The following is a 23214-nucleotide window of genomic DNA, read 5'->3' as shown; positions in this document are numbered from 1 at the left end:
TGCCATCATGAAGGACGAACTGGGTTATGCTGATCTTAACATACCCAGAATTCCAGAGAAAACTCTGAAGAAAAGAATACAAAGAGCTTTGGAGTTGGGCTACAGAACTGTCGCTGTTAATACTACTATCCACCAGGTAGCTGAATTTCATTTTTTTTTTACTAAAGTTCACCTAGTATATTTGAAATTGAAAATTTGAAGTACAAAACTTTTTATTTAAATGTTATACCTAATTTAATGGTTTGTCATCAGGTACTTTAACGAATTTATCCAGTCTCTTCGCTGTAATTTTTTTTTTTTGAAAGTTTAGTAATTATAAATCAAATGTTTGTTTAGGAGAGTTTAAATCCAAAGAATGATAAGAAGAAAGGACCTAAACTTTCCCTCGATCTCGTTCCTGAACCAGAAACCATAGACCTCCAAGAATCTGATTATTTGGAACTATCCAGCAGAGGCCTCAAACCTACAATACTCAGACGGATAACCTTGGTTATAGATAACAATGACTTTCTTATTTATTTCAACAAATCTGAAAATGCTAGAAAGTATGATATAATTGCAATTTCTGTCAAAAGTATACAAGCACTTCAATCCTTGCTGAAATCTTCGTTTAGATTTGACATTCTAGCATTTGATCCTAATCTTGAGGTAGAAAATTTCTATTGGAACCGAAGAATTTATAGGGAATTATTGGACAAACATGTCTCTTTTGAGCTTCTCTACGGTGACATGATTCTAGACAGAGAATTTAGACAAAAAATTATACGTATAAGTTATGAATACCATACCAATGGTAAATCTAAAGGTATAATTCTGTCCAGTGGCGCAGTTAGAGTAATGGATCTGCGGGCACCAGCTGATGTAGCAAATTTAAGCACAATACTTTGTATGTCCGAAGCCCAAGGCAAAGCCGCAGTTCTGCAACAGTGTACACATGTTTATAAAACTGCTCTTGGCCGGAGATTTGGTGTATTTAGAGTGAAGGTTGACAAAGTAGAGTATGAGAAATCTAAAGAAAATAGCTCTAGTTCGGATGATGCCTCTGATACGGAAATTATGGAGCTTTAAGTGCCTGTGTGAATGTGACTTTTAAGGGCATTTGAAGGGCTGTGCGTTTCTTACATGTTTCTTAGTACTGTATTTACGCGTGTGTGTGGGTTCCATGAAATTTATTTCAACTGAAATTATTCATCCTTGTATCAATGTATATGACATTACTAGTAATCAAAATTCCTTCATTATTTATAAGATAATAAGTGCTCACTTGTTTTATGTTTCATTGAACTAACTTTTTTGTTATGTTATTGAAAGCAAAGCTTTTCTTTAAAACTCTAAAATTTTTCAGAATCATGGCATACTATAATTTTAAGAAGATAGCTGTGGTCCCCTGCTCTAAGGACTTTACAGATATAGTCCTGAGCAAAACCCAGAGAAAAACCCCAACAGTTATACATCGGCACTACAAGATCTCGAGAATTAGGTCATTTTATATGCGCAAAGTAAAGTTTACTATGCAAAATTTCAATGATAAGCTGTCACAAATTTTGCTAGAGTTCCCCAAGCTTGAAGATATTCATCCATTCTACGCAGACTTGATCAACGTCCTTTATGACAAGGTAAAATTATTAGTTATTTTTTTTCTCTATTATAACAATATTAACAACCACTTGTATATTCACCTTTCTTTTATTCTTAAAATGATGATATACCTTCAATACATAAAAGCTACGGCAATGAATGCTATTTGAACAATCCGAATCTGAAGAAAAATAAAAATATGACAAAATCCTGAAATGTTAAACGCATTTGTTACGCAATAATTTTTTTAGGACCATTTCAAGCTCGCTCTGGGCCAGATCAACACAGCCAGACATTTGATCGACAATGTTGCAAAGGATTATGTTCGTCTTATTAAGTTTGGTGACAGTTTGTACAGGTACTGAAAGTTTTTTTGTATACTATCCCTGGTCTAATGTGAATTAAGTATTAAACTATTTAATTCAAACATTTATATGATTAAAAAAATAAGTTATAGTTCAACGAGCGAAATAAATCTTAAAATATTATTTGGGGGCAGATTGGAATGTTAAATACTCCTAAAATTGCTCAAAATCACGAATAAGTATTTTTTTGAACTGATGAAGTTGTGGTTACAGCTGCATTTCTCTTAATTTTATGGCCAGTCAATTAAGGGGGGGGGGGGGGGGTTAATGCAACCATCTCGTAATCCATGTATAAATGGCACTTAAAATTCGAATTTTTATCTGAAATTTTGCATGAGTAATCCTTGGCAGGTCTATTTTCCCTAAATCGAAAAAAAGTTGAAAAAGTAACTGCTAACGGCTCAGCCGTTTAGCCGTTTTTTTAGCTCTTTTTAGGGCAAATCTGTCATAAATTACGTAGAAATCAACTTTTTGAAACATTTTTTTGCTTTAAATCATGTGAAATGATACAAAAAAACATTTTTTAGATTTCTAGTACCAGCAACTACCGGCTAGAACCGTTCGAAAACGTTTTGGATCGGAAAAGAGCATTATGTGGAGAGGTTTCGTGATGGATTTCACTTAAAAATACCCAGCCGTTAGCCGCTACTTTTCCAACTTTTTGTTCGATTTAGGGAAAATAGACCTACCAAGGATTACTCGTGCAAAATTTCCAAAAAAAAATCTGATTCTAAGTGCCATTTATACATTGATTACGAGATGGTTGCATTAAAACCCCCCCCCTTTACCTCAAACGCCCCGTATTAAAATTATTAGTTATTAAGTATGGCCTATGGTGCTATAATACCTTTTCAACATTTCATAAAATTAAGACTATTTTATTTAGATGTAAACAGTTGAAAAAAGCAGCTCTTGGTCGAATGGCCACAATTATGAAGCGTCAAAACCAGTCTCTACAATATCTTGAGCAGGTAATTTTGTTTTCTTGGACTTCTTAAACCATTCCAGGAACCAGGATGTATGAATTTAAAAGTAAAATAGCTTTAAAGCAAAACCTACCAGACTTGCGACTAAAAAGAACTTTGCTACAAACACCTGGAATTATCTATAAATTTTGTATCCTAGGTGCGTCAACATTTGTCCAGATTGCCCACAATTGACCCAAACACCAGAACTTTGTTAATTACAGGTAAAACATATTTAGAATATTCTTGCATATGGGCACTACCAATATTCTTTTTTTCTTTTTTTTGGGGGGGGGGGGGTTGTCTTCAGTTCTAAGGATAAAGGTTTAAAACTACGCAAATAGGATCTTGAGACTGACAAATTGTTGTATAGACAGACATCTTTATATTATCTTCAGTACTTAAAAATAAGAACCTTCAATTGTTTAGGTTTCCCCAATGTGGGTAAATCCAGTTTCATCAACAAGATCACCAGAGCAGATGTGGAGGTGCAACCCTACGCCTTCACCACAAAGTCTTTGTACATAGGACACACAGACTACAAATATCTGAGATGGCAGGTACAATATTTTGGATTGATCCTTTCTAATTAACGGGTCTGTACAATTACATCAGACAAAATTAAGTTAGAACTAAAAGGATGCTAAACTTCTTACAAAAGCTACGGCAATAATTGTAAAAACAAGGAATATGAATCTTAGCCTGAAAAACTACCATAATGAGTGGTCACCGTGGTTTGTTTTTACCAAAATGATTTATTCAAAGGTTGTTGATACTCCTGGTATCCTGGATCATCCCCTAGAGGAGAGAAATACAATTGAGATGCAGGCCATCACAGCTCTAGCCCATCTAAGAGCCATTGTTCTGTACTTTGTTGATCCCAGCGAGCAGTGCGGACATTCTTTAGAGTAAGATTTTCTTTCTGTAACTGCTGAGATAATCTATAGTTAAGTTAAGATGTTAACATTAGTGTCCTAAATAGTGATAGCAATCCGTCGAATTTTTGGGCCGGTTTCGGATTCCGGATTCTTAAAGAATCCGTCAAAAAAGTGGCGGATTCGGATTTCTGATTTTAGCAATATTTTAAAAGGATTTTTGAATAAAATTAAAAATTAAGTGCTACATATGTCCTAAAAATCAATGTTCTTGGTGTTCTCTTAAATTCACCTCAGAGAATCGAACCATATTTTAAGATATTATATATAATGATGAAAATCTTTGCCTTCAAAGACGAGTTTAAAGAAAAAACTAAAGACGCTAATTTTAGCCTATCAAATAAGAATTCGGAATCCGGATCGGGATTCAGAATTCAAAATTGGCCAAAATTTGGGCGGATTCCGGATCCGGATTGCCAACCCTAGTCCTAAATGATCAAACCTTCTGAAAATTAGTTTCGGTTAATAATTCTTTACTACTGCGGAAATCCTAAAAATCTGCCTTAAAGCCCACAACCGTATATTTGATAAGTTTTAATTTAATATGATCATATTCATGTATATAAAATGTCATATTATTTCCTCTAAATCAGCCACACTATTATCCTCCATGATATTAAGAGTTCTAGTTTATATTAGTATATTTAGATTAAATGGGAATTAGGAAGCAAAATTACATATTTATTGTTTATTATGTGCCGAAAAATACCCCTACAGTATTTTTAAATTAGTTACTTGTGGTTTATCTATTTTAATATTAACAAAAGAATTGTTAGAAAGGGAGGGGGCGGAAGTGACACTTTTTGAAACTAAAACTAAAAGTCAAAGGAACTCCACCGAATAAATAGTTACAGATCTGAGATTTGGCATGTCAGTTGCCTTAAAGAGTTGCAATATGGAACTGTTGAAACGGCAGCGAAACCGTAGCTCCCGCCGAAAACCGCCGAAATGTTTTTTTTGTCTTGTCTCGCCAAAAAAAAACAAATTGGAATCATCTGAGACAAACCTCATTTCAAAAAATTCCCATATATTGACACTTGTGATTTTGGCGAGAAAACGCAAAAAAAATTTAAGCGGGAAAATGCGGTTTTCGGTGGAACCGGCGATTTCGCCGCAGTTTCTTCACAGTTCCATGTTTTACCTTTTTATAACAACTACAATGAGCTGTAACTCTTAATTTAGTTGAGATTCTTTGACTTTTAGTTTTGGTTTCAAAAAGTGTCCCTTCCGCCAACTCAATTATTTCCTCTAAATCAGCCACACTCTCTTATCTTTCATGATATTAAGAGTTCCAGTTTATATTAGTAAGAGGTATATTAATTGAGAATTAGGAAGCATAATTACATATTTATTGTATATTATGTGCCGAAAAATCTCTCTACAATATATTTAAAGTTGTTTAAATTAAATATTATCAAAAGATTTGTTTTAAATTATTTCCTCTAAATCAGCCACGCTCTCTTATCCTTTATGATATTAAGAGTTCCAGTTTAATTAAATAGAGGTATATTAATTGAGAATTAGGAAGCATCAATACATCTTCATTGTATTTTATGTGCCGAAAAATCCCCCTACAGTTAATTCTGAATTATTTGGTTGTTGGATTATACATTTTTATATTGATTAGCAAGATTTGTCAGATTCTTTCCTCTAAATCAGCCACGCTCTCCTATCCTTTATGATATTAAGGGTTCCAGTTTAATTAAATAGAGGTATATTAATTGAGAATTAGGAAGCATCAATACATCTTCATTGTATTTTATGTGCCGAAAAATCTCCCTACAGTATATTTGAAGTTGTTTAAATTAAATATTATCAAAAGATTTGTTATAAATTATTTCCTCTAAATCAGCCACGCTCTCTTATCCTTTATGATATTAAGGGTTCCAGTTTAATCAAATAGAGGTATATTAATTGAGAATTAGGAAGCATTAATACATTTTCATTGTATTTTATGTGCCGAAAAATCCCCCTACAGTAAATTATGAATTATTTGGTTGTTAAACTATACATTTTTATATTGCTTAGAAAGATTTGTCAGATTATTTCCTCTAAATCAGCCACGCTCTCTTATCCTTTATGATATTAAGAGTTCCAGATTTAATTAGTAAGAGGTATATTAATTGAGAATTAGGAAGCATAAATACATATTTATTGTTTATTATGTGCCGAAAAATCTCTCTACAATATATTTGAAGTTGTTTAAATTAAATATTATCAAAAGATTTGTTTAAAATTATTTCCTCTAAATCAGCCACGCTCTCTTATCTTTAATGATATTAAGGGTTCCAGTTTAATCAAATAGAGGTATATTAATTGAGAATTAGGAAGCATTAATACATCTTCATTGTATTTAATGTGCCGAAAAATCTCCCTACAGTAAATTATAAATTATTTGGTTGTTTGATTATACATTTTTATATTGCTTAGCAAGATTCGTCAGATTCTTTCCTCTAAATCAGCCACGCTCTCTTATCTTTAATGATATTAAGGGTTCCAGTTAAATTAAATAGAGGTATATTAATTGAGAATTAGGAAGCATAAATACATCTTCTTTGTATTTTATGTGCCGAAAAATCCCCCTACAGTAAATTATAATGCATCAAAGTTTTCAAATAGTTACTATTATCCTTCGAATTTTTATTTTGGCTTTTAGTAAATTTTATTTATTTTAGGCAACAGAAGGCTTTGTTTGACAACATCAAGCCCCTGTTTAACAACAAGCCACTGCTGGTTGTCTCCAATAAGTGTGATGTTCTGTCCCGTCCAGAGTTCACGCCAGAGAAGGAGGAAATATTCAAGGAGATTGAGAAAGAGTTGGGCCGTGATATTCTGGAAATGTCTACTGTTACTGAACAGGGTGTTATGAATGTTAAGGTAATGATCTATTCCTTTTCTTTTCTTATCTTGTTCGTAAGGGGGGTGGGGGGGGAATCGAACCATCTCGTAATCAAAGTGTAAATGGCACTTTGAATTCGAATTTCGATCTGAAATTTTTCATGGGTAATACTTGGTAGGTCTATTTTCCCTAATTCGAACAAAAAGTTGGAAAAGTAACTGCTGGCGGCTCAGCCGTTTAGCCTTTTTTTGGGCTATTTTCAAGGCAAATCAATCATGAAACCTCCACTCCACCTCCACTAAATACTCTTTGCCGCTCCAAAACGTTTTCAAACTGTTCTAGCCGATTGTTGCTGGTACTAGAAATCTTTTTTACAAAATGTTTGTATCATTTCATATGATTTAAAGCAAAAATATGATTCAAAAAGTTGATTGCTAAGTAATTTATGATAGATTTGCCCTAGAAATAGCCAAAAACAAAAAAAACTGCTAAACGGCTATCGTTATCAGTTACTTATTAAACTTTTTGTTCGATTTAGGGATAATAAACCTAATAGAAATTCAAATTCTAAGTGCCATTTACACATTAATTACGAGATGGTCGCATTATGGCCAATCCTATCTGTTACTTTAATTTCTTTCCAAATTCTGTTTTTTTTTCTATTGTAAGAAATTGTTACCTTTCTATCGAGTAAATGAAAGGCTTAGATTTTTTGCTGTATCTAATGATTTATGTTTATGACTGATTAATATTTTGATATTTTAGACCTATGGAGTTTAAATGTCTTGAGTGTTCTCTAAAGATTTTTTCTTTAGGTTACAGCCTGTGATATGCTGTTACAGCACAGAGTTGAGGCGAAGTTTAGGAGTAAGAAGGTGGATACTATTCTGAACAGGCTCCATGTCGCAGAACCAACTGCCAGGGATAACTTTCAGAGGCCTGCCTTCATACCAGAAGCTGCGCTAAAGTAAGTATTTGAAAATTGAACATCAAAAGTTAAAAATTTATGTGCTACATATGTCCTAACAAGGATGACAACATCCACAAAGGCGAAGCACTGAAACGGTAGGACAAACTGACATTAACACTTGTATAGTATCTGAACTGAAAAATCGGAACTTAAATGCATAAATGTCGAATCAAAATTGTAGGTAAATTTGTTGAAAAACTGCTTAAAAACAGTATAATGTTTATGGACATACTTACATTTTTGGACTTGATTATAGAGTTGATTCGCTTATAATATTGTTCTTTGTTGTCCCAGGAATCAATATACCAAAAATCAAATCAAACGGATAATTAAAACAGTTGAAAATTTGTTGTTAAAAAAGTAGAAAAATCAACATGTTTAAAATGGACGTACGGACATTCTGGTAATAATTATAGAGTTGCTACGCTTTCTAAATCGTACCCAACTACTACAGGAATCATCATGCAAAGTTTGAAATCGATAGGACAATTCTAACATGCCTAAATTAACGAATAAAAGCTATCTATCTCGGACGGACGTACGGACGGACGGACCAACCTTAATTATAGAAAAGCTTCGCTTTTAAAAATTAAGGTTCTTGGTGTTCTCTATAATTCTTTTCCGAAAATCGAACCAGATTTTAAGATATTATATATAATCTTTGCCTTCAAAAAGGGGGAGTTGAAAGAAAAAACTCAAGACGCTAAGTTTAGCCTACCAATAAAGAATCAGATTCTGGATTTGGATTCCAAAATTGGCCACAATTGGTCGGGTTCGGATACGGATTGCAAACCCTAATTTTCATTGATATTTTTTAATATTAAGAAATTTTCCTGTAGAACAAATATCTCTCCTCCCCCCTTAATCTTAAAAATTTCTTTAATCTATTGGTAAGTTCTAAACATTTCGATACTACTTAAACTGAATATTAAATAAGACTTTTAATCAGATCACAATGCTTGATGCCTTTTTAAATAGTTAATAACTAATTTATATTCTGTTTCTAATCTGTATTATCTTTAATAGGAAAAGGCAAGAGAAGCTGGAACAAAAGGCTAAGGAAAAAGAAGCTATGGACGATGATTATCCTTCAGATTTCGAGGAACCAATGGAAGAGGTTAGCTACAGACGTAAGACCGAAAGAGAGCTTGAACTTGAGCTTGAATGTGACTATTCCCTTGATTTGAAGAAGAATTATGATTTCAAGAATCCTGACTGGAAATATGACATCATTCCTGAACACTGGAACGGACACAACATTGCTGACTACATTGATCCTGAAATTATGGAGAAGTTGGATGCTCTTGAAAAGGAGGAAGAGGAACGAGAAAGTTCTGGTTTTTATGATCTTTCCGAGAGTGAAGATGAAGACGGTAGTTATGCTGAAATTAAGGATCTAGCCCAAAAGATCCGATACAAGAAGGGACTAATGAAGGCCGACAGATTTATAAATCATGGTAAACAAAATATGCCCAGAGATACTCTGCCCAAGAAACGTTCTCGCAGCGTCAGCAGGCTAAAGAGCGAGTTCGAGAATTTGGGCGTTGACATGACCGATGTTAAGGGTGCTCACTTCACACGTACTGAAGAAAATGAGCGGGAGCACAGGCCTGTTAAGCGTGCCAGGTTAGAAGAGTTGGAGAGGTCAAAGAGAGCGGATAGAAGTAAATCTGGCATCAGAGACGAAGTAGAGGCCAAGAAATTGAGAAAGATCACGAAGAAAACACAACAGAAAATGTTTAATAGATATGGTAAAATTGGAGAATCTGATAAATCTATTGCTGTCAAGAAGCCAAGACATTTGTTTGCTGGTAAAAGAAAGTCTGGTAAAACTGACCGAAGATAATTTAAAATTTTTATGTATATTTGTAAAATATGTATCCTATGCTCTTTACATAAAACATAATCTACAAAGTCTTGAAAAAAGCATTTATAAAAGTGTCTCTCTTTCTATTTCATGTTTTATGTAAAGATTATTTATATTTTTTCGTATCTTGTTGTTCCATATAACTGTTAAAAATTTCTCTCTCCATATATTCAAATGAATTTTTCTGATTGCAGAAGCGTGCTTGTTCTACTTTGTGTAGCTAAGTCTAATCTGAAACTTGCACCATAATGTCTGTGTCCGAACTCGCCTGCGTGTACGCCGCCCTCATCCTCGCTGACGACGATGTTGCCATCACCTCCGAGAAGATTGCCACTATCCTGAAGGCCTCTGGTGTCGCCTTCGAGCCATACTGGCCTGGACTCTTTGCCAAGGTTAGTTATTTTTATTTTATCATGGAAGGTAGGGATTTTGAGTTGTCTAATTTACTAGTCTGTTTATAACTGTCGTATATGAGAGCTGGATTGTTTAATCAAATTTTCATTGGTTGGTTTATTGTGTCGAGTTTCTTAATGTTTTAAACACCACTTTTAATTTTAGAAGGGCAAATTATTTGGGCTGTAATATCAAATTATCGGCAAACTGCACATTTTTTACTGTTTCAATTGTTTGTACTACATTTATAGAGCATATATTTTAAAGAATTTAAATTTTCTACCATAAGTAGTTCAAAAAATGTCAAGACTTGAAAATCGTATTGTTGTGATATAAGCAAAATATTTTCACAAAAATAACATGACGAAAAATTAAGTGATATCTAATTTGTTATTTATTGCACTACAATATTATTTATGTAAGTTTGATATAAAATGTGCCCGCCCCCTTATAAAACCAAAAATTGAAATTCCTTCAAACACAGGCATGTTGCATATCAAAATGACCGCATTGAAATGCTGATTATAGATCTGAAAACCGTTTTGAAAAATATTGATTCAGTCTGAAATGATTTTCAAATTGCCTACCAAAATGAACAATTTTGACTAAATCGGTTGTTTTTAGGTACTTAATGAGATCTTATTCAAACTAGGAGCAATATTTTTCTAAACTTTTCATATTCGTAATCAGCATTTCAACGCGCTACTTTATATTAGTTTCCAGAATACACAGCATTACACAACCTCATATTATATTTTTAGGCACTTGAGTCTGCCGATCTAAAGGCCCTGATCACCAACGTCGGAAGCGGTGTTGGTGCTGCTCCCGCCGCCGGAGCCGCCCCTGCTGCTGGTGGCGCTGCTGATGCTCCTGCCGCCGCTGCCAAGGAGGAGAAGAAGGTTGAGGAAGAGGAGGAAGAAGATGACGACATGGGATTCGGTCTCTTCGATTAGATTCGAATAAAATCTTCCCACGCTCCATCAAGATCTTCAAAACCTGTTACGACCATCATTATATTATTGTTTTAATTTGTTGTCGTACTTAATTATGTACATGAATGGTGTGATTACGACATATTTTTAAGATCTTTCTAAAATTCTGTTGTACAGTTTCAGATATGCCGCCCCCAACGGTACTCAAAGTTCCCGGTAAGAAGGGGCTTAAAATTGTCAAGAAGCACCCTCAAAAGTTCAAGCGTCACCAGTCGGACCGTTACAACAAGCTTAAGACAACATGGCGTAGGCCTAAGGTAGATTTTTATTTTCCTTATGTCTTCGAATCCGTTTTAACCCAGCAGGATTAGATCTGGTTCGTAGCAAGAAATCCTATGTTTTATTGCAGAATTTGACTTAAAAATAATTTCTTTCGATAATCCATGCTTTAATGGCCTTTGGCTTCCTTATTATTAACTGCCGATTTCCAAATCTTACCATAATTACAAGAATTTTCCTGCAAAGATTATATTTACGAGATGATTTTAACATGCCTAATTTGTAATAAGCTATCTTTAATAGACCAACGTTCGACTGACCGTAATCATAGAAAAGCTTCACTTTTAAAATTAAAGTTTGCCGTACTATTATTTCTTTGAACCCTTTCCCGTGGGGTGGCTTATAGAAAACTGACACCCCTGATTTGGGTAATATTTATTTTTAGTTGTGTATTAACTTGACCTTGTTAATGTTATAGGGTATTGACAACAGAGTGAGGAGGAAGTTCAAGGGCGTGCAGAAGATGCCCAAGATTGGTTATGGTTCCAACAAGAAGACCAGGTTCATGCTTAGAAATGGTTACTTCAAGGTATATTAATGGTAGATTAATAATAGTAGCATAAACCCGCGAACGTGGCTCAACACGAAGCGCATACGCTCGTCGTAGGGGAGGTTCGAATCTCTGCTTAACATCGTCATAACTGAAGACTTTAAAAGTTGTTCCTTCTACTACTATGTCATGTGCGCGACACAAATAGAGTAGGGGAAATGCCTTGGCTCTAATCAGGCGCAACTCTTGCCATGCAAAGTTTGGATGTTTAAGACAAAAGTCTTTCAATCAAAGGGTTGGTTGTCTATATTTTTAATTGACTCTTTACAACGCAATTATAAGACTCGTAGTAAGTAAGTTTCATGATGCATAGAGGTGTAGATGGAACCCGAAGCCACACCATGTACCCTAGAGGTCGTCTTAGTAGCATAATTGAATGTCCACATCTATATTCCTCTTGTTGTCTTTATTACGAGACTAAATAAAAACAGAAAATCTGAATGCTTTTAAGTCTAGGTCAAGTGGTAGTATTTAACAAACTGCTTTCTATTTCAGGTTCAGATCCATAACGTCAGGGATCTTGAGACCATTATGATGCAGAACGACAAGTACGCTTGCGAGATTTCCCGCGGTGTCTCCACCAAAAAGAGGTACGACTATTCTATTTTTAACTAAAAGGAAACTAAAATTAAGGGGTTTGACGGGTCATGGTGATAAAAATCTGTAGTTAGATGTAGCTTCTGGTATTTAATAAGCCAAGCTTTACTGTCTTCTATGACATCCATTGTTATATAAATTGGGAACCCCATTCATAGGTGTATATCTGCTAAAGGGGTGGGGGGGTAAAGAAATAAAAAATATATGGTGGGGGGGGGGGGGGGGGAATTAAGATAACCGAAAGTACTCTTAATTTAGGTCTGAAATAGGTGTAAGCATTGTAATTTATAATTTTTAAATTTAAAGTTTGTTTTTTATTATCTAGGAAGATGATCGTTGAACGTGCCGCCCAACTGGCCATCAAGCTGACCAACGGTCACGCCAGGCTCCGCACTGAGGAGAACGAGTAAATGCGCCGCCCTCAAACCTCTCCCTCCACCAACATATTGAAAAAAACTCTTGGAAGAAAACGACTGTGTACATTATACTAGTAATGAAACTGCGTACGAACTATTAACATCTTGACATGTTTCAGAGAAGATGGCGTTGGTCGTTCCCCCGAACTTCCAGCATATTCTTCGTGTGCTCAACACGAACATTGAGGGTAAAACAAATGTTATGTTTGCTCTGACCTCTATCAAGGTAAGTTAGTTTTTAACAGTAAAGTCTTTCTTTATATATCTTTTCGAGAAATGTAAAATCAGGGGTGTATATTCTGCTAAATTGACTCTGCTAAGTGAAATAAAAACATGAAAAATCTAATGTTGGGGGAAAATTAAATAAATAAATGTAAACTATTTTCAATTTTTCTCACCTCCTTGGTGAAAAATCTATAATAATGTGCAGCAGGTTAGAAAAAAGAATCTTATGCAGAAAATACATCCCTGTGTAAAATTGAAGTGCCCTATGCACTTTGGTATCTCCAGTATGAGATAAATTATTCCATATTGGTCGTTATGTTGCTAGATAAATTTACAGGCATCATCGTTAGTTCTTCTCCCCTCTATGGAGAAGATACTTGGAAATTGCCTGGAACAAATATTTATTTATGTCCGCGAAATGGGCTAATTTTCAGGAAGAGACGGAACATTGTGCTGTTAAATATACTATTCCCAAAGTTTTATGATAATGTTTTCTTATTAATTGGCATAACAACCTTTGACTGCCATTGAAATTTGATTTGTTGGTTCATAGTGCCCAAACAGGGGGGGGGGGGAGTTTTGACACATTTGCGTAAGCCTGGTGTATCTATAATACAAAGTAGAACCATGTCTGTTTGTGTGTGTTTGTCTGTTTGTTTGTAGCGAAGCCGCTAGTAGGTTATTAAAGAAGAAATTATTCTCTTATGATTAATTTTCCCAAGTTTTAAGATTTTTTTGGTTAGGCCTCTAGGAGCTGCAGGCCTCCGGGTTTAGGAATTCAAGAATTAGAAGTTAACTTAAAAAAACTAAATATATATCTTTATGAATGTTACATATTAGAAGAAAAAAATTGCATATTTTATTAGTTTACCTCTAATTCTTAGTTTTACCTGTCCAGATACTATCTAGAGGCCTGCAGCTCCTGAACCTGGAGGCCTATCCAAAAAATCTTAACTTGAGAAAATTTATCTTATAAGAATTATTTTATCTTTAATAACCTATCCTCTCAATCCAAAGATGAAGCCTATACACCAGGTTTACGCAAATATGTCAAAACTTTCCACTCCCCTCTTTCTTTTTCCTCTAAATCAGCCACGCTCTGTTATCCTTAATGATATTAAGAGTTCCAGTTTAAATTAAGTTAAGGTAGATCAAAAGTGAATTAGGAAGCATAAAAACACTGTCATTGCAAATTATGTGCCGAAAAATCTCTACACTCTAATTTTGCTAAATATGAAAAGTGTACTCCTCTAAATCAGCCACGCTCTCTTATCCTTAATGATATTAAGAGTTCCAGTTCAAATTAAGTAGAGGTAGATCAAAGGTGAATTAGGAAGCATAAAAACACTTTCATTGTAAATTATGTGCCGAAAAATTTCTCCACACTTCAATTTTGCTAAATATGAAAAGTGTACTCCTCTAAATCAGCCACGCTCTCTTATCCTTAATGATATTAAGAGTTCCAGTTCAAATTAATAGAGGTATACAAATTGGGAATTAGGAAGCATTAATACATCATTATTGTATTTTATGTGCCGAAAAATCCCCCTACACTAGAGAATAACTTGCTTGTCTGTTTAGTTCATCCATTACTTTATTGTGGCTTGTTACCGGCTAAAGTTGTTTATATACATTTTAATATACCATTATTTATTTTAGGGTATTGGTAGGAGGTATGCCAACATTGTCCTGAAGAAGGCCGATATCCCCCTGCTGAAGAGGGCTGGTGAGCTCACCGAAGAGGAGGTTGAGAAGGTTGTCACCATTATGCAGAACCCTAGGTTAGTCTCGTTGCAAGTTTGGGTGATTCCTGTGACTATACTTGTTTGTGCCGTGTCATAAATAGTTCTTTGTATTTTCCACAATTTCATAAAATTTATTCGGCACCTCGGGGCTAAAAAAAAACTGGTAATATCATATTTGGTGTCTTATTAAAAGTTATAATTTATGCCTCTAAATCAGCCACGCTCTCTTATCCTTCATGATATTAAGAGTTCCAGTTTACGTAGAGGTATATTAAATGGGAATTAGGAAGCATAATTGCATAATTATTGTGTATTATGTGCCGAAAAATCTCCCTACATCGTTTGATAGTAATATAATGTTAAATATCTTTATGTGTTAACACTCCATCTCACCCCCCCCCCCCCCTGTATACGATTTTTAAGGAGTTTAAAACTTAAAAAAGAAAATTTCTTAACAAATTTCTATTTTTCAGGCAGTACAAGATCCCCGACTGGTTCCTTAACAGAAGGCGTGACATCAAGGACGGCAAGACCACCCAGGCTCTGGCCAACATGTTGGACAACAAGCTTCGTGAAGATTTGGAGCGTTTGAAGAAGATTCGCGCCCACAGAGGTCTGCGTCACTACTGGGGCCTGCGTGTCCGTGGTCAGCATACCAAGACCACCGGTCACAAGGGTAAGACCGTTGGTGTGTCCAAGAAGAAGTAAACGCCCGTTGCCTCTTATTTCATTTTATGTAATTTATGTAGGATTTAACACCTGCCTACCAATGTATAAAAAGCCCCTCCTATTCTCTTGAGGTTAAAATTAATGACATATTTCAGATTTATTTTTATATTTGTTATGGCAATGTCTGTGTTGGTTGAGAGAAAATATACTTGTCGTGTTAGTTCCACCCTCAATAGGGATACAAAACAGTTTGGAAAGAAGTTTATGTTTGATAATAGAGAAGAAACTTGTTGGAATTCGGATCAGGTATTGTTGTTTTTAGGAGCCTAGCCACTCTTTTATGTTTGATCTTTTATCATTTTTCAAAGTCTTTACATTGCACCGAGTGAAATATTATAAACTTTAAATCTTATTTTGTTTCATTTAAGATATCAAATTAGATCTTTTTAGTGTTAACCCTTTTTTATAGATGAATAATTTGACTTTTATAAGCACATCTTAAATGTTCTTTTATATCTAGGGCAGTCCGCAGTGGATATCATTAGAATTTGCTGACATTACTTCAGTCTCTGGCTTTTCATTACAATTTCAAGGTAAGTTTATAGCAGAGTAGTACCTCCTATTTAAGTGATTGTCTATTTCAAATGTGTTCTTGATATTTATAGTTTTTCAAAATTGAGGTTTTCAATTTCTAATAGATGGAATATATCATATATTTTAACTAGCGGCTACGCCCCTAGAGGCCTCTAGTGGCACTTTAAATGTTTTTGTTTGTTAAAGTCTATGTTAATTATTTATGTTACGATACCTACCATATGTAACGTTGAAGTCTCCCAGATTTTAAGAAAATTTTCAATTTTTTGTCATTTATACCCTCCCCCAAAATAGTTAAAAACCTTCCTAGGACATATGAGAATCTACCCTGTTAAGGAGAACCCGATCGGTTCAGCGGTTAGCGAGTACAGACAGACGGACAAACATCCTGTTACTTTAGTATAAGGATTATGTGCGTGATAAAGCGGCTCTATGTCCTACAATAAACTTTTTTATTTCATTATTCTAACAATCAATTCTTCAAAGTTAGTTGTGGTTATTGTTAAAATTGGTATGAACCCAATATAATGGTAACTTTAGTACCGTATCTATATAACTCCTTTAATCAACATACACGGTTTATGACAGCTGTCCCGCACATCTCATTTTAAACAGCTATATGAAATAGATAAAGATAGATCATAATCAAAAGCCTTAACTAAGAACGAGACATAATATCTGCAATTAAAACAAATATTCAAATGATAATAGAATTATATTTTCATATTCGTGGACAACATATTAATAAAGATTAAATGATAATGATAGCATAATATTACAATGGATAAAATATGGTGAGGACTCGGAATGGCAGCCTCGTGCCTCTTGCCAGGAAACAACCTGCAATATTAGTACATATTTTAATAGTTATATCTTGTTTTTATGCAACTGAAGAGTGGTGGATAAGAAGAGGATGAAAAGGGGTTGTGGCCCGTGGGGAAATTTTCCTCAAGAATTTTGTCAGAATAAAAATTTTGTAGCCGGGAAAAAAATAAATCTTGTGCAGAATATACACCCCTGCTACTACTACTTTTTCATTTAAAGTCTTAATCTTCTGTTTTTTGTGAAAGTTTTAATCTCGTTTTCGTTTAGGTGGGTTTGCCGGCAAAGAATGCTACGTCGAGACTGATGGAACCTTGAAGGTGCTAGACTTTTATCCAGAAGATTCAAACAAAGTTCAATACTTCTATCTAAAAGACAGAGTTCATGTTAAGAAAATTAGGTAAGGATTTATATTTCAAAGTGCACCTTCTTTTTATAATTCAATTTTGTCGGTTGTCTACACTTCAACTTTTCATAGTAAATAATTTAGTTTGAATTTAAACAAAGGGTAGGAGGTGAAAAGTTGAGTTCTAAAAAAACTAGTTAAAAATTAAAAAAATATTTTTCACTTAATCTTATTCATATATTTAACTGAACTATTATTTAATTTCTTTATGTCCATTCATGATTTTTCTAGCCTTCATATTCCATGTATTTTTAACTTCTTTTTGTTTAGAATTGCCTTCAACTCCAGTACAGACTTCTACGGGAGAATAACCTTATACAAGCTGGATCTATATCCTTAACCAACATCAGAACATGTACTTGAATCTTGTTTTTGTAAGCTTTACATTTTCACATAACCAAAGTTTGCATTTAAAGTTGTTCGCTTAATAGAGTGAATTTTTGGCCTTATACATTGAGCAACAATGCCTGTATTATAAAAAAAAAATATTTTTACATTTTTCTATTTATATTATTTCCATTATATGGATGTTAAATAGTTCACTTGTAATTATCAGGGATGTTGGGATATGGTAATTACATTAATAAACAATAATTTTCTTTTTGAAATATTTGCATATTCCTTAATTCCTGCACTTTTAGTCTCGTCCAGGGAGGGAGGGGATAGTCGTTAAAGTTTTCCATTTAATTAAAAGTATTATTTAATTTTGTGTCCTTTCCCCGTATCCCCTGATTTATGCTGCACCAGTATTTGTAACGGCTGTGATATTAAATATTGATATTTTTGTAAAGATTGTAAATAAATATTTGCATAGTAATCACACTTTTTTATTTTATATTTTATGTAGACCTAATCTTGTAGTTTATTTCGGGTTATTGAGTTTTGGAGAAATAGTAATATCATAAGTTAGATATTGCTGCTTTTAATTTGCCTTCGTTAGTATAGTTTTCAATTTCTTTATTCTTAATGTTTCAAAAGATTGTTATTTCATGATGCACACTCTCGTAAACCTTACTCCCCTAATTGAATTTAAAGTTATACATTTTCGTGGCTTTTATTGTTTTGGTGGGCTTTTGTGGTAACGGTTTCGCGTCTTTAAAATGATAGTCTAAACTTACTCTAGTGTGGTTTCTAAACAATAATATCCATTGAATGAGAACTGTTTTCATCTAAACCGAAAAGTCTTTTATAGCGCCGCATTGTAGACAAATTTCTATGGAAATGATATTAAAACTCGTTTAGCCCGCGGAAGGCTGTCTTGTGTGTTGCGACTTAAGTCCGATTTAGTGGATACTAAAATCAAAAATTATATGATTTTTCGGTATGGCTGAACACTGGTTAAATTCAGTGGATATTAATAGGACTTGAAACTACATTGGAAATAACTTTTCTAGAACCAATACAGAATGGTTTTTAATTCTTGATATCTTTTCCCCTTCTGTTTCAACGCGAAATTTTCGAATTTACTTTATAAAATTTTTACAATTTCAGATCCTAAAATGCCTAAATCTAAGAGGGAAAAGAAAATTTCCCTAACCAAGACTCAGAAGAAGGTTGGATTAGAGTTTAAGCAGGCTTTGGTCGACAAAGTTCGTTCTGCCGTTGATAACTATGCTAGGTTAGATTATTTGCCAGCTGTAATTATTATTATACACTTTTTGAGGAGAATTGGCGGGTTATTTTAGGGTCTGGAATGGTGCAACAAGTTGGAAATACTTATATTTCAACATTATTTCATTCAAGTTACTAGCGGCTACGCCCCTAGAGGCCTCTAGTGGAACTTTAAATGTTTTTTTTTATATGTAAATATGTTTATGTTGCGTTTGACGTTTGTTGAACTCTCTTTGTTAAATCGAGAAACGTAAAAAATTTAGATTTTTTTGGGATTTCTTTTGGGAGGGTGGTGGCACCTTCCCCCAAAATAGTTATAAACCTTCCCGGGACCTTTTAGAATACCCTGTTAAGGAGAACCCAAACGGTTTAGCGGTTAGCGAGATCCTTCGGTACAAACACACAGACAGACACCCTGTTACTTTAGTATAAGGATTCTGAAGGGGTATAATTTGGGAATTGTATCATTTTATCGTACATTGTCCTATCTCAAATTAGAGATGACCAAAAAAAGGCTTAAATTATTTATTTCTTGCGGATAACTGTATTACACGATATTTTAAACCTTTAAAGTTATAATATAAATAGTTTTTTCAAGCTGATTATTTACTACTTGCTTCTTTAAAACAATAAAAATAAAAGTATACATTATCAAGATGTTTAAATTATCTATTAAATATATTCTTATATTTAGGATTTTCGTTTTCAAACCAGAAAATCAGAGAAATGCAACGATGAAGGTATGTACTTTGAAGACTTTCTTGCTGTCCAAAAAACGTAGGCTTATTGTTCCTTTATTGGTCCAACAGTTTTGTATATTCTGCATGGTTGACTCTGCTAAAGGGGGGGAAGAGAAAATATGTGATTAAGGGAAAAAATGTTAAAATGATCAGAACTGAAAAAAATTTTTTCTTTTTTGTCCTCTTTGGTGAAAAAAATAAAAGAAAATGTGGGAGGGGGAATAATACAGGGGTGTATATTCTGTAAATTTGACCCGGTTAGGGGGAGGGGGGGGGGTGGGGCTAAAAAAAAATATAAATATGTGGTTGGAGGGGAAAAAATGTAAATTAAGAGAACTGAAAACATTTTTTTTCTATTTTCCGTTTTACTAATTTTTGCCAATCTTAAGAGCATATTAGTCACGAAACCTCTCTCCACATAATTCTTTTTGTCGCTCAAAAACCTTATCAAACGGTTCTAGCCGGTAGCTGTTGGTACTAGAAATTAAAAAAATGGTTATTGCTATCATTTAACATGAATTAAACCAAAAATATGTTTTAAAAAGTTGTTTCCTACGTAATTAATGATGAATTTGCCCTGAAAATAGGCAAAAAAAAACGGCTAAACGGCTGAGTCGCCAGCCGTTTCTTTTCCAACGTTTTGTTCGATTTAGGGAAAATTACTCATGAAAAATTTCAGATCGAAATTCGAATTCTAAATGCCATTTAATCATTGATTACGAAATGATTGCATTAAAAAAAACCCTTACAAAAAAAGAACATAATATTGTAATTGTAAACTTAAATTGTAATAAAATAGAACCTAATGATATTGATATATATTATAGGATGTTCGAGGAAAATGGAGTCACAGCAAATTTTTCATTGGAAAGAACAGAGTTATTGCAAAAGCTCTTGGAAAGTGAGTAGTTTACTACATTATCATATCAATGTTGCATGACAATTTTTTAAAGAGTTTTATCCAGTATTTATTTATTAAATGACACTTTTGCATGGGCTATTTTTAGGGGTCGTGTATATTCTGTACAAGGTTTATTTTTTTTTCCCTACTGAAAAAATATTACATTTTTCTGGTCAAAATAGTAGTAAATAGGTATGTTTGAAATGCAAAAGTTTTAAAGAAACTTCTTTCATTATAGCATTATTTAGTAATTAAAGTAAAACAATAGAGGGGGCACGAGCTGTATGTAACTACCCACGTGGTTGGAACTCTGTGCTGACTTTTAAATAATAGCCAATAGCGTCGGAATATTAACACAGCTAAGTCGCTACAAAATCAGAAAGCAATTTGTGAAAAAGGTCCCCACCACTTGGGCCAGGTAGTTGTCTGGATTGTACATTTATACTTATACATTTATTATTTAGTACACCCGAAGAGGAATACTCTGAAAATCTTCACAAAGTGTCCATGTTGATGCGTGGCGAGGTTGGTCTGCTGTGTACAAATGAGAAAACTGAAGATGTCATCCAATTTTTTGACAACCTCTCAGCAGTTGATTATGCTAGGTATATTTGATTTGAAATAGATGGGACATTTCTGACATCATAAATAAATAATATAATCGGACCTACCATAATTATAGAAAAGCCGAAGTGTCGCAGCATATTCAAAAATAGTTTTTAATCGCATCGTATTATAGACAGCTTTCCATAGATAGTTAAAGTGATAATTATATGATTAATTACAGTTTGATTAGCTCCGAAGAGCCTAATCTAACAAAACTGGTATTAACGTTATGATTTTTATTTTTATTATTTGTAGAAAGTTGTCTGAAATACGATAAGATATATGATTTTTCAGTAAAATTGGTTCTAATCCAGCTTCCAAGCCATACTGGAAAATTGATTGTTACATATTTGTCAGAACCGGAGCCAAGTGTACAGAAACCGTTGTGATCCCTGCGGGTCCAGTGGAACAGTTTTCACATGACATTGAACCTCACCTGAGGTCCCTGGGCCTCCCGACAAAACTGGAGAAGGGAATTGTCACCTTGTATCAAGAACACACAGTTTGCCAGTAAGTTTGGGCGTTTTCCTCTTAGAAATTTTTTTTTCATTTTTGAAAATTTGAGAATTTTTTTTGTAACGTATACTGTCAGTGTATATATCCATTTTTACATTAAACAAGATAAAGATATGTTTACTTATTTTATATTATAAAATGGAGATTGGATATTTATCATGTTTTTGTAATAATCATATTGCCGGATTGGATTTTGCTAATTGTTTGACAGGTGATCTCATGGCTAAACTTGAAATTTCTTTCCCCTTCGGGGACGAAGGAGATAGACATCACACATTTTATTGACATATTCTTAAACATTATCGATTAAGAAAATTAACCTGTTTTTTCTTCAGTTTATCAAACTATTTAATTATTATTTTCAGAGAAGGTGATATTCTAAGCAGTCAACAAGCCCGTATCCTTAAACTTTTTGGAAAACAACAAGCAGAATTTAGGTACATTTATTAACAGCTAAGTAACTCTATTATGTGCTTGTGTTCGTATGTCTTCAAGAGAGAATAGTCAATTAATCGCTTGGTAGGGAGTGGTAATTGGACTGTAAATTGCGCGGCCACCTAAACTTTATGATCATAATCTTTCATAGGTTGGTTCAAAATTGACGCACTTAACTTTTATTTAAACCAATAATTTTATCCTTATTATCTAAATATAATTGAATTAAGAGGGGGGGGGGGGGGGGGGGTTAATGCAAACATCTCGTAATCAGTGAGCAAATGGCACATAGAATTTGAATTTCCATCTGAAATTTTGCATGAGTAATCCTTGGTAGGTCTATTTTCCCTAAATCGAACAAAAAGTTGGAAAAGTAACGGTTAACGGCTGGCGGCTCAGCTGTTTTGCCATTTTTTGGATATCTATATTGCAAATTAGTCACGAAACCTATCTCCACACAATACTCTTTTCCACTCCAAAACGCCATCAAATGGTTCTAGACGGTAGCTGTTGGTACTAGAAGTTTTAAAAATGGTTATTGCTAACATTTAACATAAATTAAACCAAAAATATGTTTTAAAAAGTTGATTCCTACGTAATTGATGATGGATTTACCCTGAAAATAGGCAAAAAACGGCTAAACGGCTGAGCCGCCAGCCGTTACTTTTCCAACTTTTTGTTCGATTCAGGGAAAGTAGACCTACCAAGGATTACTCATGCAAACGTTCAGATCAAAATTCGAATTCTAAGTGCCATTTGCTCACTGATTACGAGATGGTTGCATTAAACACCCCCACCCTTAGTTTTAATATGAATAATATGCAAGACTAAATTCATTTTCGTATCTGCGATCATATGTTGTGTATACTAGATTGAATTTTGATTGGTTGGTTCATTAGTTGAATGTTCAAACGTTTCAACCAAAAATTGTAATCTTCAAGATTTGTAATTTTGTGTATTATTTTTAGGGATGTATAATTTGTACATTAATTTATCGACTATTGTCTTATCCCTTTAGATCCCTGATAATAACTCTAATATTAAGGTTGCAAATGTTAGCGGTCTGGTCGAACGATGGAGAATTTAAAATTTTGGCAGAACTTCCTGAAATCATGAACACTCCTAAAAAACCTAAAAAGGATGAAAAAGAGGATAACGAGGCAGGATATTAAAATAACTTGTATCAAACATCACTTTC

At 33.9% G+C, this 23214-nt stretch overlaps 7 protein-coding genes across 7 annotated transcripts; all 7 read left to right on the top strand.

The window, feature by feature from the left end:
* The first annotated feature begins 2 nt into the window (after positions 1-2).
* Positions 3-1347, top strand: Rpp30 (ribonuclease P protein subunit Rpp30). Its single transcript, XM_080145840.1, has 2 exons — positions 3-136; positions 337-1347. Exons 1-2 carry the CDS (start codon positions 8-10, stop codon positions 1066-1068), a joined length of 861 nt encoding a protein of 286 aa, XP_080001966.1. The 5' UTR covers positions 3-7; the 3' UTR covers positions 1069-1347.
* Non1 (nucleolar GTP-binding protein 1) lies at positions 1316-9715 on the top strand. The gene is made up of 9 exons (XM_080145818.1): positions 1316-1616; positions 1830-1936; positions 2830-2914; positions 3069-3132; positions 3338-3468; positions 3674-3816; positions 6519-6720; positions 7498-7649; positions 8679-9715. The coding sequence occupies exons 1-9, from the start codon at positions 1350-1352 to the stop codon at positions 9496-9498; spliced, it is 1971 nt and encodes a 656-aa protein (XP_080001944.1). The 5' UTR covers positions 1316-1349; the 3' UTR covers positions 9499-9715.
* On the top strand, positions 9683-11021 carry RpLP1 (Ribosomal protein LP1). The gene is made up of 2 exons (XM_080145887.1): positions 9683-9911; positions 10674-11021. Exons 1-2 carry the CDS (start codon positions 9768-9770, stop codon positions 10863-10865), a joined length of 336 nt encoding a protein of 111 aa, XP_080002013.1. The 5' UTR covers positions 9683-9767; the 3' UTR covers positions 10866-11021.
* Positions 11022-12869, top strand: RpL32 (Ribosomal protein L32). Its single transcript, XM_080145878.1, has 4 exons — positions 11022-11161; positions 11602-11712; positions 12229-12323; positions 12656-12869. The coding sequence occupies exons 1-4, from the start codon at positions 11030-11032 to the stop codon at positions 12738-12740; spliced, it is 423 nt and encodes a 140-aa protein (XP_080002004.1). The 5' UTR covers positions 11022-11029; the 3' UTR covers positions 12741-12869.
* RpS18 (ribosomal protein S18) lies at positions 12833-15541 on the top strand. Its single transcript, XM_080145860.1, has 3 exons — positions 12833-12972; positions 14631-14752; positions 15190-15541. Exons 1-3 carry the CDS (start codon positions 12871-12873, stop codon positions 15422-15424), a joined length of 459 nt encoding a protein of 152 aa, XP_080001986.1. The 5' UTR covers positions 12833-12870; the 3' UTR covers positions 15425-15541.
* LOC145304106 (nuclear receptor 2C2-associated protein) lies at positions 15527-18024 on the top strand. Its single transcript, XM_080145869.1, has 4 exons — positions 15527-15691; positions 15906-15978; positions 17072-17201; positions 17478-18024. The coding sequence occupies exons 1-4, from the start codon at positions 15527-15529 to the stop codon at positions 17545-17547; spliced, it is 438 nt and encodes a 145-aa protein (XP_080001995.1). The 3' UTR covers positions 17548-18024.
* A 652-nt stretch (positions 18025-18676) lies between these two features.
* Positions 18677-23207, top strand: RpLP0-like (ribosomal protein LP0-like). Its single transcript, XM_080145850.1, has 7 exons — positions 18677-18825; positions 19513-19558; positions 20386-20459; positions 20924-21064; positions 21423-21575; positions 21947-22018; positions 23062-23207. The coding sequence occupies exons 1-7, from the start codon at positions 18707-18709 to the stop codon at positions 23186-23188; spliced, it is 732 nt and encodes a 243-aa protein (XP_080001976.1). The 5' UTR covers positions 18677-18706; the 3' UTR covers positions 23189-23207.
* Positions 23208-23214: the final 7 nt, after the last annotated feature.

The sequence above is a fragment of the Acartia tonsa genome, chromosome 2 (genome assembly GCF_053477335.1).
Source record: "Acartia tonsa isolate MP-2025a chromosome 2, ASM5347733v1, whole genome shotgun sequence".
Lineage (NCBI taxonomy): Eukaryota > Metazoa > Arthropoda > Copepoda > Calanoida > Acartiidae > Acartia > Acartia tonsa.
This window is presented reverse-complemented; position numbering and strand designations above follow the sequence as displayed.